Source organism: Trifolium pratense, linkage group LG3, assembly GCF_020283565.1.
Source record: "Trifolium pratense cultivar HEN17-A07 linkage group LG3, ARS_RC_1.1, whole genome shotgun sequence".
Classification (NCBI taxonomy): Eukaryota; Viridiplantae; Streptophyta; class Magnoliopsida; order Fabales; family Fabaceae; genus Trifolium; species Trifolium pratense.
Genome location: NC_060061.1, coordinates 21,763,197 through 21,779,848, shown reverse-complemented (window position 1 = coordinate 21,779,848; position 16,652 = coordinate 21,763,197). Strand labels below are relative to the sequence as shown.

The 16,652-nt window shown below is 32.8% G+C and overlaps 3 protein-coding genes across 3 annotated transcripts; 2 read left to right on the top strand and 1 right to left on the bottom strand.

Annotated features, from left to right (window-relative positions):
- Positions 1 to 1,037: 1,037 nt before the first annotated feature.
- Positions 1,038 to 5,852, bottom strand: LOC123913154 (BTB/POZ domain-containing protein At3g05675-like). The gene is made up of 2 exons (XM_045963761.1): positions 4,495 to 5,852; positions 1,038 to 1,598 (listed from the first exon to the last, which is right to left on the bottom strand). The coding sequence occupies exons 1-2, from the start codon at positions 5,674 to 5,676 to the stop codon at positions 1,311 to 1,313; spliced, it is 1,470 nt and encodes a 489-aa protein (XP_045819717.1). The 5' UTR covers positions 5,677 to 5,852; the 3' UTR covers positions 1,038 to 1,310.
- Positions 5,853 to 6,393: 541 nt separating this feature from the next.
- LOC123914764 (replication factor A protein 1-like) lies at positions 6,394 to 9,446 on the top strand. Its single transcript, XM_045965935.1, has 9 exons — positions 6,394 to 7,093; positions 7,204 to 7,471; positions 7,570 to 7,666; positions 7,765 to 7,886; positions 8,030 to 8,114; positions 8,277 to 8,564; positions 8,703 to 8,820; positions 8,898 to 9,086; positions 9,201 to 9,446. Exons 1-9 carry the CDS (start codon positions 6,920 to 6,922, stop codon positions 9,444 to 9,446), a joined length of 1,587 nt encoding a protein of 528 aa, XP_045821891.1. The 5' UTR covers positions 6,394 to 6,919.
- A 4,774-nt stretch (positions 9,447 to 14,220) lies between these two features.
- LOC123914763 (replication protein A 70 kDa DNA-binding subunit B-like) lies at positions 14,221 to 16,618 on the top strand. The gene is made up of 9 exons (XM_045965934.1): positions 14,221 to 14,385; positions 14,504 to 14,783; positions 14,888 to 14,984; positions 15,065 to 15,186; positions 15,275 to 15,359; positions 15,450 to 15,743; positions 15,831 to 15,933; positions 16,033 to 16,221; positions 16,448 to 16,618. Exons 1-9 carry the CDS (start codon positions 14,221 to 14,223, stop codon positions 16,616 to 16,618), a joined length of 1,506 nt encoding a protein of 501 aa, XP_045821890.1.
- The last annotated feature ends 34 nt before the right edge of the window (positions 16,619 to 16,652 follow it).

Below are 16,652 nucleotides of genomic sequence, written 5' to 3'. Positions count from 1 at the left end.
TGTCATTTTGTCAGAGAGAAGATCGAAACAGGCGACATTGTCACAAGCTTTGTCAATTCTAATGATCAATTGGCAGATGTCTTTACAAAATCACTGCGAGGTCCTAGAATCAACTACATATGTGGCAAGCTTGGTACATTTGACTTATATGCTCCAGCTTGAGGGGAAGTGTTGATATTTAATATTATTGTAAATATATTCTAGAGTATTCTTAGGATAGCATATTCAACAGTAATATTCCTTTGTAATTAATGTTTTTAATATTATATAATGGAATGTCCGTGATGCTCTATTACACACGGTTTTCGCCATATGCCTCTTGTACTTTTTATCTTTTTCTCTTTCAACAAGTACATATATACACCCCATTTATGGTTGAAACTAGAAAATTAGTTTAATTTTGATCTTACTTGTGATCATAATTAATCCATATTTATAAAGGGAGAGGTCCCAAAATGATTTGTTTCGGTTACTGTGGCTTTCCTAAAAGAAAAATGTATCAATTGTTACATCATCCTTTACTTTTTACACTCTCACACATACCTTTACACGTTAAGATAATGGAAAATATATTTTATCATCCATGTAAAGTGTTGGGATATACTATATGGTTATAGAAGAATAAAGGATTGTGTAAAAAATAGGGTTCTTTTTCACTTTCACTACATTTGGGGGTGGGGTGGCATGCTATCACCTACAACTACGATTATCAAAAGTTATAAGAATTTGAACCTTCAAAACTTGAGCGTCTTGAATTATCAAATGAGCTACCATCAACATTTAATTTAATGGATGCCTGATAGAGCTTCCGGTTGAAATGTTCAAAACCTTTTATAGTAAAACACCGCTATTACATTACCTCCATTGCCTTTCATATTATATTTGTTTGGATAGTGTGATAATTTTTTCATAAAAAAATACGTATAGTGAGCAACCTTCTCTTCACATTATGAACTTCATAAATTTGAAACTTTTCCGGTGGAATGAACTAGTCATAAAATGTCAAAAAGTTTAAGTTGATAGAAATGGATTTATCCACAAGAGAACCAATGCTTGTATTTTCACTTTGACCTAAAACTTGATAAGCACCATTTCAACAACTCAGAAATACATGCAACTAAAATATTGCATTTCAAACAAGTTACTAGCCACACCGACAACCGCCAACCATAGGACAGGGTCTAAGTATCTTGGTTGTCATTCTTCCTAGAAGACAGTTATCTGTACAATGTTAAGTTAAACTTAAAACTTTCTGAACAAAGTATATACATTTGCACAATATTTGACAAGCCAGCCAACAAAAATCCAGATCAGGTATCTGATTGATCACAGAAAGAATCTAGTTTGAAGGGATGGGCTGCACGTCGGAACCAGGTGTTGAACGCTGTTACCAAGTGAGGGCAATCTTCAACATTTCGGGTCGAAAAGCTAAGGCACTGCGGCAACAATTCTTGAGCATCTGACATGGGCAATGTGGAGATTATTCGCAAAAATGTTTCTTCCAGCTCTAGATATAATGATTTGTTGCTGGCAGGTGAAACATTGTCTTTGCATACAACCAAAACAGGAAGCCAATCTTCTACGAGCTTCCTTCTCACCTGAATTGAGTAGAGAAAAGTTTGTCTAAGCACGTCAACATTGTCTAAACATGCAAATATTAAAATGAAACAAACAAAATAAATTATATGGTTGGAAAAAATCATAACAAATCAGAAAATCGTTATATTTGAAAATTTAACAATAAACTCTGGAAAGGCATGCAACTAACATGATTAAGAATCATTATCAAATGAAAGAAAACATCAAAATTAGGTAAGTAACAAACTTGTATGCCTTAGATTACAGCAGAAGCAAGCGGAAAAAGAAAAGGGATTTGCGATACACCTTGTATCAAAGGAAGTTTTATTGCTTTATTTGAGATCTCTCGAAAGTTAAAACAACCAGGCTATAGGCTATTTTGGAAGGTACCCAAGCAGTGGCGAGCTTGAGTGGATATTTGGAGGGGGCCAAAGAGTTATAACATATTATAAATTCAATAAATATTTTAAAAATTATGTGTGGTACAGTGTTAAGATTCAAGTGTTTTTGTTATCATGACTGCAGTTAAAATCGTATCTGCCAAAAAATCTTATGTTTATTTACACTAAAAAATACAATTGAAATGCTAAAATAGTAATAAAAATAATGTTGTAAAACAGGTTTGATCCCGGGCCATTTTAGTTGGAAAGGCGCGCTTAACCACTGCGCTTAACAACTGGGCCACTATAAATATATATTTTTTAAAGCAAAAGGGGCGTAGATGGATCTGCGACACCCTAAGTATATTAAAAGGGGAGAAAGTACAAAAGACTGGGGGGACATAAAGCTTTACCTAGTAGAAACAAAAAAACAACTAGCCTAGATGGGCAATACGTAGTACAAAAACAACCCTAAAGGGTACCGTACAGAAACCACAAATCCCAATCCGGAGAAAAAATCCACACACCAGGTGCACAATCCAGCAAACCCACGTACAGGCTAGAAACCAGATTGCAAAAGAAAAGGGTATGTGAGCTTTTAGAAACACCGAATTCAACTTGAGAAAGGCGAAGGATCCGACTGCCAACACTGGGCCACTATAAATATTATGCAATAGTATACTATTCGGTAAACTATTCAGGTGGAAAGGAATTTGATGGGAACCCCATCCAATCAAGTTGTCAAACTATTCGGTAAACAACTAGGTCCTGTTGAAAATGTTGCATTACGAACAATAAGAATTTTAAGATTCTTCATATTCTCAAAAGCATTATTAGTCCATTGATCTACTATGCATGCATAGGGCCTATAACATTTGATTTGTGTATATATAGAAAGAGTAATGATATTTTGACACCAGAATCTAGACAACATTATCGCCAACTTATGTACTGTGGGGCCCACTGCTGCAATTTCTCTCTGTTGTTTTATCTGTTAATCTCAGCCACTTGATGAATCCAATGGGTGAGTGAGAGTCAAAAAGGTGGGAAAAAAAATCAGATCAACTTTCTTTAACTCTCACCACCGTTTTCACTCTTCACCTAGCCTAAGCACACCACCACCACCACTTCTCCACCGTCACAATCCAATCCAAATCTGTAGCTGACAACGCCGTGATTATGAAAATCTGTTCAGCAACAACGGTCGATGACTACGAATATTCATTCAACATTGTACAACTCCAGAAAGAAGCACAGGGTGGTGATTGATACTATTTGTGCAAAAATTGATTGGGCATTTAGCTTGCTGGAAATTTTGATTCGAGTTACTATTTAGAAGTGAAAAAGAGAGTTGGCAACATGGTCCCTGTGACTGGTTGCTTAACACAACACGAAGAGGAGAGAGAAGTTGGGAATTCTTTTATTTTCTATATTCAAATAAAATGGTAACTCAAAAAAATTAAAAGAAAGAGAAATAATCATATTTTATTACTTTGGACCTACATTGTCCATTAAGTTGTCACTAATTTGTTGTCAATATAACACTACTCTATAGAAAATATGAATGCCAACATATATATCCCTATTAAGAAGGGGGGAAACGGGAGTTTGGGGTGGTCATGGCAACCCCTGTACCTACTATATCACGCCACTACACCTAAAAAAAATCAATATTTGTCTGTATTGCATTAATTTTCTATTTAAGTAATATAGTCAAGCAAAAGATTCATAATAGAAATATAAGATTAAACTGTTCGATTCGAAGACAATTTCTAAAATATGGTCTCACATAATCACAATTGAATATCGTGACGCATCGATGGTCTCTTAATCAAATATTGGGAAAAATGACAAAAGACTTCAAATTTGCATCAGTCAGATCAAAGTAACTTTTGAAGTTTCAAACCAAGAGGACTAGGAAGTGAATAATTAACTATTTCTGAACAATTCAAACTAATAAACTTCTACCACATTGCAATCAGGAATTTAGAGCTGCTAAACTAAACCCTCATTGCAGGTTTTATGACCTAGAAGCAATTAGCTTCAAGCATACGCCATACAAAAGCTTCTCAACTATAATATCTATCATGTTCTTAGCCTACGCAAAATTCCTGATACGTTTATTGCCACTTAAATATAACTTAAATGAGAAGCTTATCAAAATATTTCTTGAACTAGCATTTCACATTTTCCATGCATAGACGACACTTCATATTGAACACGTGTCTGGTATTTGACACAAACGATACGACATCACATATTGTTATATTGCACCATTCCCATTTTCTCGAAGTTTCTTGAACAAGCATTTCACATCCGCATTTTCCGTGCAAAGACACACACTAGATAGTAATTAACACCGTCACTTCAGATTGAACATATGTGGCATATTTTGGTATTTGACAACATTCAACGTTTTACATTTGATCATTTCCATTTTCACAAAGTGTGTCAATACCTATCCTGTGTCCGTGTTTGTGCTTCACATATACTAACATGCAATAGAAAAACAAAAAGGCAAGCTTAGAAGAAGTACCTGAGTAGAAGCCAAAATGGTGCCGGCACAAACAGCATGAGCAAGCTTAGAAGTACAACGAAGAATAACAGCAGGAAGACCAGGAACAATATTCCTCCAAGCATCATCACGAAACGCCCTCTTCAAATCACCAGTGAAAGCTTCTTGTTCACTCCATTCACGAACCGCGGCATCAGCTACCCTGAGCTCAATCATCCTCTCCACAAGCCACAAAAGTTGTTTCCCAATAGTAGAAGCCTTATGAAGATTCAATCTCTGAATAGCTTCCGTTTCATTATGATCACCTCTGAAAACAGGACTCGAATAATCCTCCAATGATTGCTTCACAGTTTTCAAACTCTTCCTAAACGCTTTCTCCAAAACTCTCTTCGCCGTTTCCCTTGAAGATACATCTCTCAGTATTTTCCCTACGAATGCTTTCACGAACGCTGTGTTACCGTAATTGTTCATCGCCGATGAAATTAAACCTTGCAGCATTTCCTCGCTCGCGTCTTCTCCTACAGGTGAAACCCTAGCTACGAGTTCCTTTGATTCTTCCTCGCTTAAGAATGGAATTAGGTTTACGACTCTGTTTTCTTCTTCCTCCGTCCACGGTACGGCTTCAAGGTAATTCACGCACCACCGAACACAGTCTTCGAAGAGCAATTCCAGCGCCACCGGAAGCAGATCGAGTGCAGTTGATGCATTTTCAACCGCGTTTGGGAAATCGTTTGTGTAAAGGAGTTCAAGAACCGTGAGATGATTCTGGATCGAGCCTGGAGAAGGTGGAACACCGAGATTGAGACGGAAGAGTTCGTGATCGGAGGATTGATTTGGCGACGGTGGTTGAGGATGGACATTGCCGATCCATCGATCGGATAAGAGTGCGGAGAAGTATTTGGACCGGCGGAGGATGTCTGAGTGGAGATAAACATGGAGATCGGAGATTGGCGCTGAATCGACGGTGACAGATGAGGGAGATTCCGGCGAGGAAATGACGTCGGTGAAGAGGCGAAGGACGACGTCTGCGGTGGATGCATCGTTAAATAAGAGAGAGGAGACGTCGCCGGTGGTAGGAGAACAACGGTGGCGGTTATGAGTTATGTCGAAGAATGAGGAGTTGGCAATTGCGGCGGTGGAGGAAAGGCGGGTGGTGGTAGTGGTGCGCTGTCTCTTCCTGAGAACACCGGCGGTGGGGATCATTTCTGGGAGAAAATTGAGGGAAATGAATGGAATTGGAAGGCAAGGAATTGGTGAAGATTTTTCTGTTTTGGGAGAAGTGGATAATTGGATTTGGATGAAGATGCCACTGTTTATTTCTTGGATTTAATTCATTAATTGTTTTTTTAATTTCTATAATTAATTTGTTAATTTTCTTTCCTTTTGTTGATTGTCTTTCCTAAATATAAATTATTTTGAGTTTCTTAATACTCGTAATAATTTTCATTCAAAATTACTTGCGGTAATTATTTTACTTATCATCATATATAATTGTGACTTTTTTACCATGATTAGTACGAAGTTTCTGTCAACGTTTTTTAAAATAAAAGTTTCTATCGACATTAAGAGTGATTAATTTTTGTTGAGAACATGTGAGGTAAGATGGATTCTTATTCCAACTAATTTTCACCATATACATAAGACATAGATTGAATCCATAATCATAACCTCATCTTTAAGAAGTCAAAACTCTTACTATTTCAACTAATTTATCGTTGTTTTTTTATATAGATTGTGATTTTTTTTTACAATATAATTGGAATATTTTAAATTAATATATAAAACAATGTGGATAAGGTCCAACTATATCTAAAATTGTCTATATCTACTATCTAGTTATCTATATAGTATTTTTTTTTTTTTGGGTACACAAAGGATCTAATTATCTATATTCTACGAATCTATATACTTGACACAGGGTATACGTTTTTTTGCAACTGTAGATTGATATTAGGTATGCCACGTAGGATTATGTTTGGTGGGCCAAGGTGATTAAGTTTTTAGTGTGTGTGAGTAGTATTTGTAGGGTGTGTGAATAGAATACAATATATTGCATTTTATTTTATTTTATTTTTTTTTATTTTTTTTTCCTGGAAGAGGTTGCGTAGGTCTAGGTTGCAGTTTTAGGGTTGCCAGTGTGTATTTTCGCTGAATCTGGTCGTCTTCCGTGAAGTTGTTCGTGGTTCGTCGAGTAGGTTTGTTTGGGTTGGGTTTATTTGGTGGAGGTGGAATCGTCTTCTCGTCAGAAGGTTTATCTGGGTAGGTTGATTTGGGGGAGGAGGGATTGGATATTAAGTTTTTCCCCCCAAAGATGAATTCGTGATTTGAATTTTGAATTGTAGGGTATTTTCCCTCCTAATTGGATTTTTGTTGCCTATAAATTGGTGATTGTGGACAGTTGTTTCTTGTGTTCTGATTACTAAAGGGTATAGTTAAGACCGAAGATATGGTGTTTTGCGAAAACAAGAAGTTGGATTGTAAGTTTGAAGATGTTGCTGATTTATTACCTGGGAAAGAAATTGGGGCTATTAAGGTTAGGGTTCTTCGTCTGTGGAAAGTACCTGCTTTTATGAATCCAATGGAGTTCAATTCACTTGAGATGGTTCTATGTGATGGGAAGGTACGTATTTGTTTTCTATTTAATTTAATTTAATATAGTTTTGTTGTGTTTGTTTTGTTGTTCATGCGTGTTGTTTGTATTGATTGAGTTGTTGGTTTATCTATTGATAGGGGGGGAAAATTCATGCTTCTGTTAGGAAGCAACTTATTAATATGTTTGATTCGAAGTTGGAAGAGGGCGGAGTGTATGAGATATCCTCTCTGTCTATTTTTCCCGAGAGTGGTTTGTATCGAACGACTCTTCATCGATACAAGCTTGGTTTTCAAAGTAAGACTGTAGTCAAACCTTCTCAGAGTTCTGATATATCGCAATATGGTTTTAGCTTCACAAACATTGATGAGATTTGTTCGTTTACTCATGATTATGAGTTTCTGGTTGGTAAGTGGTGGTGGATGGGTGTTAGTTTAAGGGTATATTTATTTTTAATGTTTTTTTTATGAGGTCTGTTGCTAATAATTTAGTCAACTTAATTGCAGATGTTGTTGGCGTTATGACTGGGATATCTGCTGAGCGAGAGTATATAAGGGATGGCAAGATTACTAAGATGGTTAACATTGAGCTTACTGATCACACGTAAGTTTGTTTGATATGTGTTGTTTAGCTTGGTGATTTTTTTTGTAGTTCTGGTGTGGTTGTTTATATGTTATTTATTTTTTGTTGATTTTATGCAGTGGTAAGTGTGAATGTGCTTTGTTTGGTGACTATGTTGATGATTTAAATAAGAAGATGGGGAAATTGACTTCTGGGTTGCCCATTGTTGCTGTTCAATTTGCAAAGGTGAAGATGTTTAGAGGTATTTTGCTGTGTTTGACTGAGTTATTGTTAGGTTGATTATTATTAATTTTTGATTTTTGATTGTAATTTGTTATTTGTAATTTTTAATTTATATCTGTGATTTCTAATTTATAGTTTATGATGATATTTGATTTATTGCAGACAAGGCATCTATTCAAAATGTTTTACATGCTACTAGGATTTTTGTTAATGCTGATATTCCAGAGCTCGAATCATTTAAGAGCAGGTGTGTGTGTGTTATGTTTAGTTGTTTGCATTGATGCTGTGATTGTATGTTTTTGGTTATTAGTTCTTTTGATGTTTTTGTTTATTAGTTGTTTTGATTTGGTTTAGTTTAGTTTTGTTTGATGTTTTTTGGGTTTGGTTGTTGGTGGTTGTTTGTATTCAGTATTGCGGTGCATGGTATTGAGAGCGATACTATTGTTCCATTGATTGGTAGTCAGCCAAGACCTTCTCTTGAAGAAGAATTTCTTCAGATGCATCCCAAAAAAACGGTGGCTCAGTTGAATGTTTTGGTTGAGGATGGTGTTTTTGCTGTTTGTGGTGAAGTTGTTGGTGTAGTAGATAGTCAGAATTGGTGGTATCCTGCGTGCAAATGTCACAAAGCTGTAGTTCCTGATTCAGGTTCTTACTTCTGTAGTTCTTGTGACAGACATGTTTTCCAAGTTATACCAAGGTAATGTAATTTGTTTTTTTGAGTTTTTTTTTATTTTTTTTATATATTGTTATGATTTTATGTTGCTGTAGTTTATATTCTAAGTTGGATATTTATTGTGAGTGTAGTTGTTGATGGTAGTTGATTTTTTATTTGCAGGTTTAGGGTAAAGTTTGAAATTGTGGATGGTGAATCATCTTGCATTGTAGTTGTGTTTGATTCTGAAATGAGCTATATTCTTGAAAAATCATGTGCATTTTTTGTTGCTCAATCAAAGGTAAAGTATGGAATTAATTTTGTGTTTGATCTTTGGCTTGGTTTTTTATGGCTTCTTATTGTTTGGTGATATTACAGGCTAGAAATGGTGGACCACATCCTATTGAGTTTGATGGTTTGATTGGGAAGAAAATGTTGTTTGCTGTTGCAGTGTCTGGTAAGCAGTCTTCTATGGGTGATGGTTCATATAGGGTAAGAAGAATTTGTATGGACCCTGTTATTATTGAGAAGTTCTGTTCTCAAGGAGGTTTTTGTACTCCAACAAAGGTTTGTTTGTGAGTTTTGTTTGAATGCTGTGGATTTCGTTTTAGTTGTCTTAGTTTTTTGGTTGATTGTTTTGGCTGTTTAGATTGAGTGTTTTTTTTTTTATTATTATATTAGGTGATGTCTCCTGTTGTTGATTTCGAATCCGAAAGCTTGAGTGATGATAATGTTGCTGATGATGATTCTGAGGCTCTCCAATTTGTTGACAATCTTATAGTTACTCCACCTACTTCAAGTGTTGACATTGATGATGAAAGTGATGGTCCGTTTGTTGTTAAGAGGAATCTCTCCAAAGCATTTGATGGAGCTGCTAAGCCTAAGCGTAGTATTCGTCTAAAAAAAGTCAAAATTGAGAAGGATTGATGTGTAATCATGTTTGAGAAATAGTAGGGTTGTTTGTTTGTATGTTGAACCTATTGTATATTGTATATATATCAACGTATCAATAAGTCCTACAAATGTTAGTTGTTGTGTTTAATATGTCTATGTTTATATTGTTTATTTATATCTATGTTTGTTTGTGTAAGATGTGTAAGATGTAAGATATGTAAGATGCAAGATATGTAAGATATATATTAAGTTTAATGGAAATAAGTTCCAGTATTGTGTATATATCAATAAGAATTATATTCATGTCAAGTATTCATGTCAACTATATTGGTGTTGTATAGATATTTGAATTGAATTTGAATTTGAAAATTTGAGTTGAATTTTGATTGTTGAATTGAATTTTATTTGATTTGGTTTGAATTTTTAATTTTTTGTTCCTTTATTACAATATGTTATTGTAATATATATGATGTTGTTTTCAAATAATAAACTGGAATTGAGCAATTGAAAAGAAAAAAAAAATTTGTGGTATCCTTCAGTCATTTTGGTTTATGGCATGAGTTGATAAATTGAGTGAAATATGGTTTCACATGGAATTATCTGTTGGGTCTGGTTATGGGTCTCCTCTATTGTTTTGTGTGTTCCATTTTTGGTTTATTTTTGATTTATTTTGTTTGTTATGTAGCTCAGTATCAATATATCAGATCCATTTATCACTATCTATAACAATGTCAATATGTATTTCAGGTTATGAGTATCAATTTATCTATTGGTTTGTAGTTTTTTGGTTGTGTTATTCCATTAATTAGTTAATTAATTTTAGTTGTTCCTTGTGGTCTTTTTATATGCAATTATTTGGTGCTTTTCTTTATGTTGCCTTCGAAATGTATTAATTAATTTATAATATATTAATAGTTGTAGTTATTTTGATTTTTTATTTTGTCTAATAATTGGATAATAAGGTATATATATTTTTTTGGCGGAGTGATAATCTTGTGTTTGGTTGGAAGTAAATCATTGTTTTGATGTATTGTGTTTGGCTGTGTTTAAATGTTTGTGTGTTTTTTTATTTTATTTTATTTTATTTTATTTTATTTTTTTTAGTGCATTGATAATTATATATGTTGATACTATTTTTTTGTTAATTATTTGTTCATTATATTATATATATATATATATATATATATATATATATATATATATATATATATATATAACTATGTATATTTGACACAAAGAATACAGATTTTGGACACTTTAGATTTCATTCACATATGTGACATCAAGTTAAAATGTGGGGCCCAAATACTATACTTTGACTTTTTTTTTTGTGTGTCTTTTATTTATATATTCAATCCCAATTGATGGAGGTTTAAGTGATCTTTGTTTTTTGCTTTTATCTTTAGTAGTATTTAGGAATTTTATGATTTTTGTTCTATTATTATTATTATTCTATTTGTTATAGATTTTATATTTTATATTTTATGTTTTATATTATATGAATTTGTATTGAAAATTTGTACCTATTTATTGGTGGTGCTCATTCTTTATTGTATTATTGTGGAAAAAAATAGTATAGATAAGTTTGTTGATATTTTAATGAAGAATGGTTTAATTTTAGTCAAGAGATTGTTGTTTGGGAATGTTATTTTTTATTTTGTAGTTTAATTTAATTTTAAAATATTTGAAGAATGATTTGTGTTAAAGGTGTGGGTTTGTGTTTTGTTATTAGGGGGTGTGTTGTTTTTGTTGTGGGCTTAATTAGTAATTTTGGAGAGAATGGTTCGTTTTTTTTTTCGGCCCATTGTTGTTTCATTTTGTTTTTGGTGTGAAGGTTTTTTTTTTTTTCGGCCTATTGTTGATTTATTTTGTTGTTTGTTTGAGTTGTTATTTTTTTTTTTTTGGGCCCATTGTTGATTTATTTTATTGGTCGTGTGATTTATTAGTTACTGTGGAGCTTTGGAAGATTTTGTTTTACGTTGACTATAGTCTATTTTTATTTTTTGGCTCAATTTCATTATTTCAGTTAATGTTTTCCCTCCTAAATGCAAATTTAAAGTTAATTATTGTCATACTATTTTGCCTATTTATAGTGGTATTGCTCTGTTCTATAGCATACACCTAAGTCAATTGTTATTTGCATGCATAGCTAGAGATGGAATTCAATCGAAATCATTTTTCAAGGAGATTGCATGAGTTTGTCGCTGGGCTTCCGGTAAGAAAGTTAGCTGATTTGTTTGATTCACATTTTGATGGTGTTGCTGTTGTAGTTGTTTCCTTCGATTCTGTTGTTGAGGGAGTTGATATGTGGTTTAATGATGATGAATCAAAGAATATGGCAAGGTTTGTTTTCCTTTTTGTTAGTTAATTTTTTTAAATTTTACTTAATTTATATTGATATTGTAGACAGTTGTTGAAAGTTTTTTAAGTATCTGCATGGAGATAATTTTTTTTTTCTTTGTTTTGTGATAGATTTAGGTTGAAGCTTAAGGTGAAGCATGGTGATGAGATGGCTGTGTTTGCAATTTTCGACGAAGATGTTAAAAAATTAGCAGTAGAGACATGTCCTATTTTGCTGTCCATGGTATTTGTGGTTGTTTGGCTGTGTTTTTGTTGATTTTTTTTTTAATTTTTTCTGCTAATGATCTGTTTAAATGCTTGCAGAATGAAAGCTGCTCTTTATATCCAGCTGAATTGGAGTCTATTTGTGGTGGTTTTTACCTTTGTAAGGTTAAACAGAGGGATGATGCTGATTTTGATAATTTACCTTCATTCCAAGTCACTTCATTGTGCAATGATTCTGATGTTGTTACTATGTTTGATGAAGAATATCTATCCCAAGTTGATAATAATGTTAGTAGCTTTTATCTAATTTTGTTGTGTTTGTTATTGTGTTTTTGGATTATTTTTTTGGTGCTTATTTTTTTGGCGTAGCAGATTGCATGTGGGAAAAGTTCATTGTCAAATTTTATTAATGATAGCAAGGTTGGTAAGTCTTCTTTGTTTGAAGGGAACGTGGATTCCAAGAATGATGGTCTTGGTATTGTTTCCATGCAAATTGTTGATGAAGAAGTTAGTATCAATTTTTATTTATTTTTTGCGGGTTTTAGTTGATATGTTGGAATTTAGTTTTTTATTTTTTATTTATTTATTTATTTTTATTTTATTTTTTGTTTTGTAGGTGAGTTCTTCAAACAAGTTTATTTCTCAGAAGCTGAATTTGAGTCCTGTAATGTTTGATGCTCCTGTTGATTTTGAGAGAAAAAAAAATAGGAATGGAAGATCAATGGTTGTTGAGAAATTTATGTGTGCTAGGAGGAAAATATCTGCTAAAAGAAAGCTGGAATTTGATGATGATGTTGTTGATGTCGTGTACAAGAACAAGATTTCTAAGATTTGTGAATTTGATGACAAATAAGCTGGTGTGTTGTTTGTGGATGTGGTTGTTAGCTGTTCTTGGCTTGCTGTGTTTGAAGATAAATGGATGTTGTTCTGTTAGTAGGATGTTTTGTATCCAGATCTAAGTTTTAGTTTGTGTAAAATATGTGTAAAATATGTTGTTATGTTGTGTTGTGGTTAAGTTTTAATTGTATTTCTGGTATTTTTAACTAGTGATCACTTGTGTAATGTACTATGTATTATGTACTATGTACTATATGTATAAACATATGTCCTTTTGTTGTTAATGAATTATTAATTTAGTTAATTAAGTAGTGTTAATTATTAATGGTTGTTTATTGATTAGCTATTGTTTTATGAGTTTTTATTTTTATTCAATGTAGTGTTTATAATTTATTGGTTATTAAGAAACTAAGAAATTAATAAATATATTAATAGTTATATTATTAATGATTTTAGATGATTGAAATATTGCAGTTTATTTAAAATCTAGGTGTGTCTTTGATTGGGCGACCTTTGAGTTCATATTGTTGATTTTATTTTTATATTTTTATTTATTGTAATTTTTTGATTTTTTAATGAATTCGATGGAAACATGAATTTCGTGAAGTGGGGGTATTTTAGTATGAACGATTACTGTGAATGTGTGGTTGTATTTTGTCTGTTTGGATAAATTAATAGAATGATCAGTCTATTAGTATCTTGGTTTATGTTTTAGTTTTATTTTTCCAGTATATATGTGGCGTTTTGTTTGTATTGGTGTTTTTCATCCAAAAAAGATTTCTATAAGAAATGAAATATTAAGTTAAAAAATGGATTTTATGTTTATTGTGTTACATTTTGAGTATTGTTTTTTGGCTTCAAAATTAAAAGAATTTTTGTAAAGATAAGTGAGTGAAATTTGATATATGAAGAATGATATTATTCATTAAGTTAAATTATGCTATTTTTTTTTTTGCTAATTTTGTATACAAAATTTATATATATATATATATATATTTTTATATTTATTTGGATCAAATATTAATGCTTAATATTATATTTTTACTATATATCAGTGGAAAGAAGGTTCTATGTTGTGTATTAAAATATTTTAAAATACATTAATAAATTGGTTAGAAGTCAAAATTTCAACTTATACTGTTTATTGCTATAAGTGATGTCATGGTTGTCATTCATACTTCCATTTTGCTTATATATTCAGTTTAGAGCTGCTGTGTTGTTTATTTGCTCACTGCAGTGTGACAGGTGAGCGTGTGCTTTGTTCAGTTTTCCATATTTGGCATAGGGTAGAGTAGCTCTCTTTGTTTGTTTGTCCTGGAATGTGTGCTGAAGCGTTTATTTCTTTTATTTCTTACAATATTTCGGTGGGTTTTTGTTTGTTGTAGTTCTTGAGATTTGAAGAATCATGGCATGCATCGAAGGAAAGAGTTCTTGTGACAACATCTTGAGTGTTAGATCCTCAAAAAATGATGGAATTTATGAGGTTAGAGTTCTCAAAAGATGGAGAGTTCCTGACTTTTTTAAGCCTGAGATGTTTGATTCTGTTGCAATGGTTCTGATTGACAAACATGTGAGTTGTTTTGCCTAGATCTATTGTGACTTTATTTGCTTTTAGCTGGACATTAGGATTTTTTGTTGGGTTTTTTTTCTTAATTTTTTTTGGATGATTTTACTTGTGTCTTTCGCAGGGTCACAAAATTGAAGCGGTGATCCCAGAAAATCTTCTCTGTGTGTTCGACGAAAAGATTGTTGAGGGAAGGGTTTATAGGATTTCATCACTTTCTGTGAAGTTGAATTTTGGTCATTCCGTTTCAACTTTTCACAGGTACAAGTTTGAGTTTAACAAGAATACAAAGGTGGAACCATGTAGTAACTGTGCTGTTATCCCAACATACGGGTTATCTTTGATTGGTGCTGATGATGTTCTTAAGAAAAAAGAAAAAAAGGAATGCTATAAGTATTTGGTTGGTGAGTGAATGTTGTTCTTTGTTATTGTGTGTGTGTTTTATGAAATTTGTAGTTTTTGTTTTGGTATTATCCCTAAGTGATTAATATTTTTTGTATAATTTTAGATGTTGTTGGTGTTATTACTAAAGTTCAGCATAATAAGGATTTTTATCCCGATGGAAAAGTTATCAGATCTGTGACTTTTAAGTTAAACAATGAAAGGTTTGAAGTTTTTTATTTTGAGTAGTTTGTGAGGTTGGTAAGCTATGTGTTTGTTTTGATGTTTTGATTTTGTGGTACAGGAAATCTTTTTGCTGCGAGCTATATGGTAGTCTTGTGGATGATTTCAAGAATCTTGTGAAGAGTTGTTCCAATGGATTGCCTATAGTGGTGTTGCAGTTTGTTAGGATCAATTATGTTCAAGGTTATCATTTAGTAGTTTTCATATTTATACTTTTCTGTTAGCTATTTGTATCTTGCGAAGTTATTGAAACCTTTTTTGTGTAGTGCAGGTGGGACATTAGTTCAAGGTGTTGAAAATGTTACTAAAATTCATGTGAATCCAGCCACGGATGAGCTGCTGAGATTTAAGAGTGGGTGAGTGTTATGATGAGAGTATGAATTCTAGGAGTGATTAACTAATTTTATTATATATGTTAGTGATTTTGTTTTTAAATCTTTTTGTAGATTGGTGTTATATTTAAGTAGGAGTGCAAATTATGGTGGTCTTCTTCGTTCCTCTCTTGAACCACGTCTTTCTGAGATGCTTGATTTCCTGAAGGATTATCCTGTGAAGACTATTGGTGAGCTGAAATCTGATCCAGAGCTTGGTACCTTTATTGTGAATGCAAGAATGCTTGATATTGTTAAGATGGATCCTTGGTGGTACCCTATCTGCAAGTGTAATAAAATATTTGATAAGTATATTGGGGCATTCCATTGTACAAAATGCAATGCAGCTGATTTTAAAGCAGCTCCTAAGTAAGTACATTATTTGGAAGATCTAAAATATGTGTTTCACAATTGATATGTTTTGTTGATGATTTTTATTCGTGTTGGTATGGATAGGGTGAAGTTAACTGTCGAAGTAGAGGATGAAACTGGATATGCGTTGGTTACTTCTTTCGACCATGTAATGGCAAAACTGGCTGTCTATGATACTTCTGCTCGGGTAATGGTCTATTGATCAGATAAATTTTTTGATTATGTGATAGTTGTTCTTATTCTGATGTAGTCTGCTCTTTTGCGTGTAAATTATTCTTCTGTGTAGGAGATTAATAGTGATAACTTTTATCGCGCTTTTGCTGCTATCATGGGAAAGAGTATTATGTGGATTGTCAAGAAAACGTTTCATGGGCCTGATTTTGTTGGTTGTTCTTTTGATCTGGTGCGTGTGTCTAATCATAAAGCTGTAATTGAATATTTTAGAGGGAAAGGACTTTATACTACTCCATCTAAGGTAATCTTCTGTTTTTGGATCATGTTTTTTTCTTGTGTTATATAGATTTATAAATAGATATATGTAATAGATATGGATATGGATATAGATATGTATAGATATGTGGTATATATACAATATACAATATAAAGAATATATAGAATATAGGTTATAGATTATAGATATAGATGTAGATGATTGTATTGATGTCTGTTTCTTTATTGATACCATTTTTGTGTGGATTCAGATTGTTAGGAGGAGATTGTTGAGTAATGTAATTGCTGGGGAATTAAATGAGTTGCTTCCATCCACCACTACAACAAGTGATCTTGAGGATCTATATTTGTCAGCAGCTTATCCCATTGGCTTGGACAACGATCGTGCTTCCTCATCTGGTTCAAAGCGTCCAAGAGAATGAAATGGATTTGGAATGTTATGTTTCTGTGTTTTAT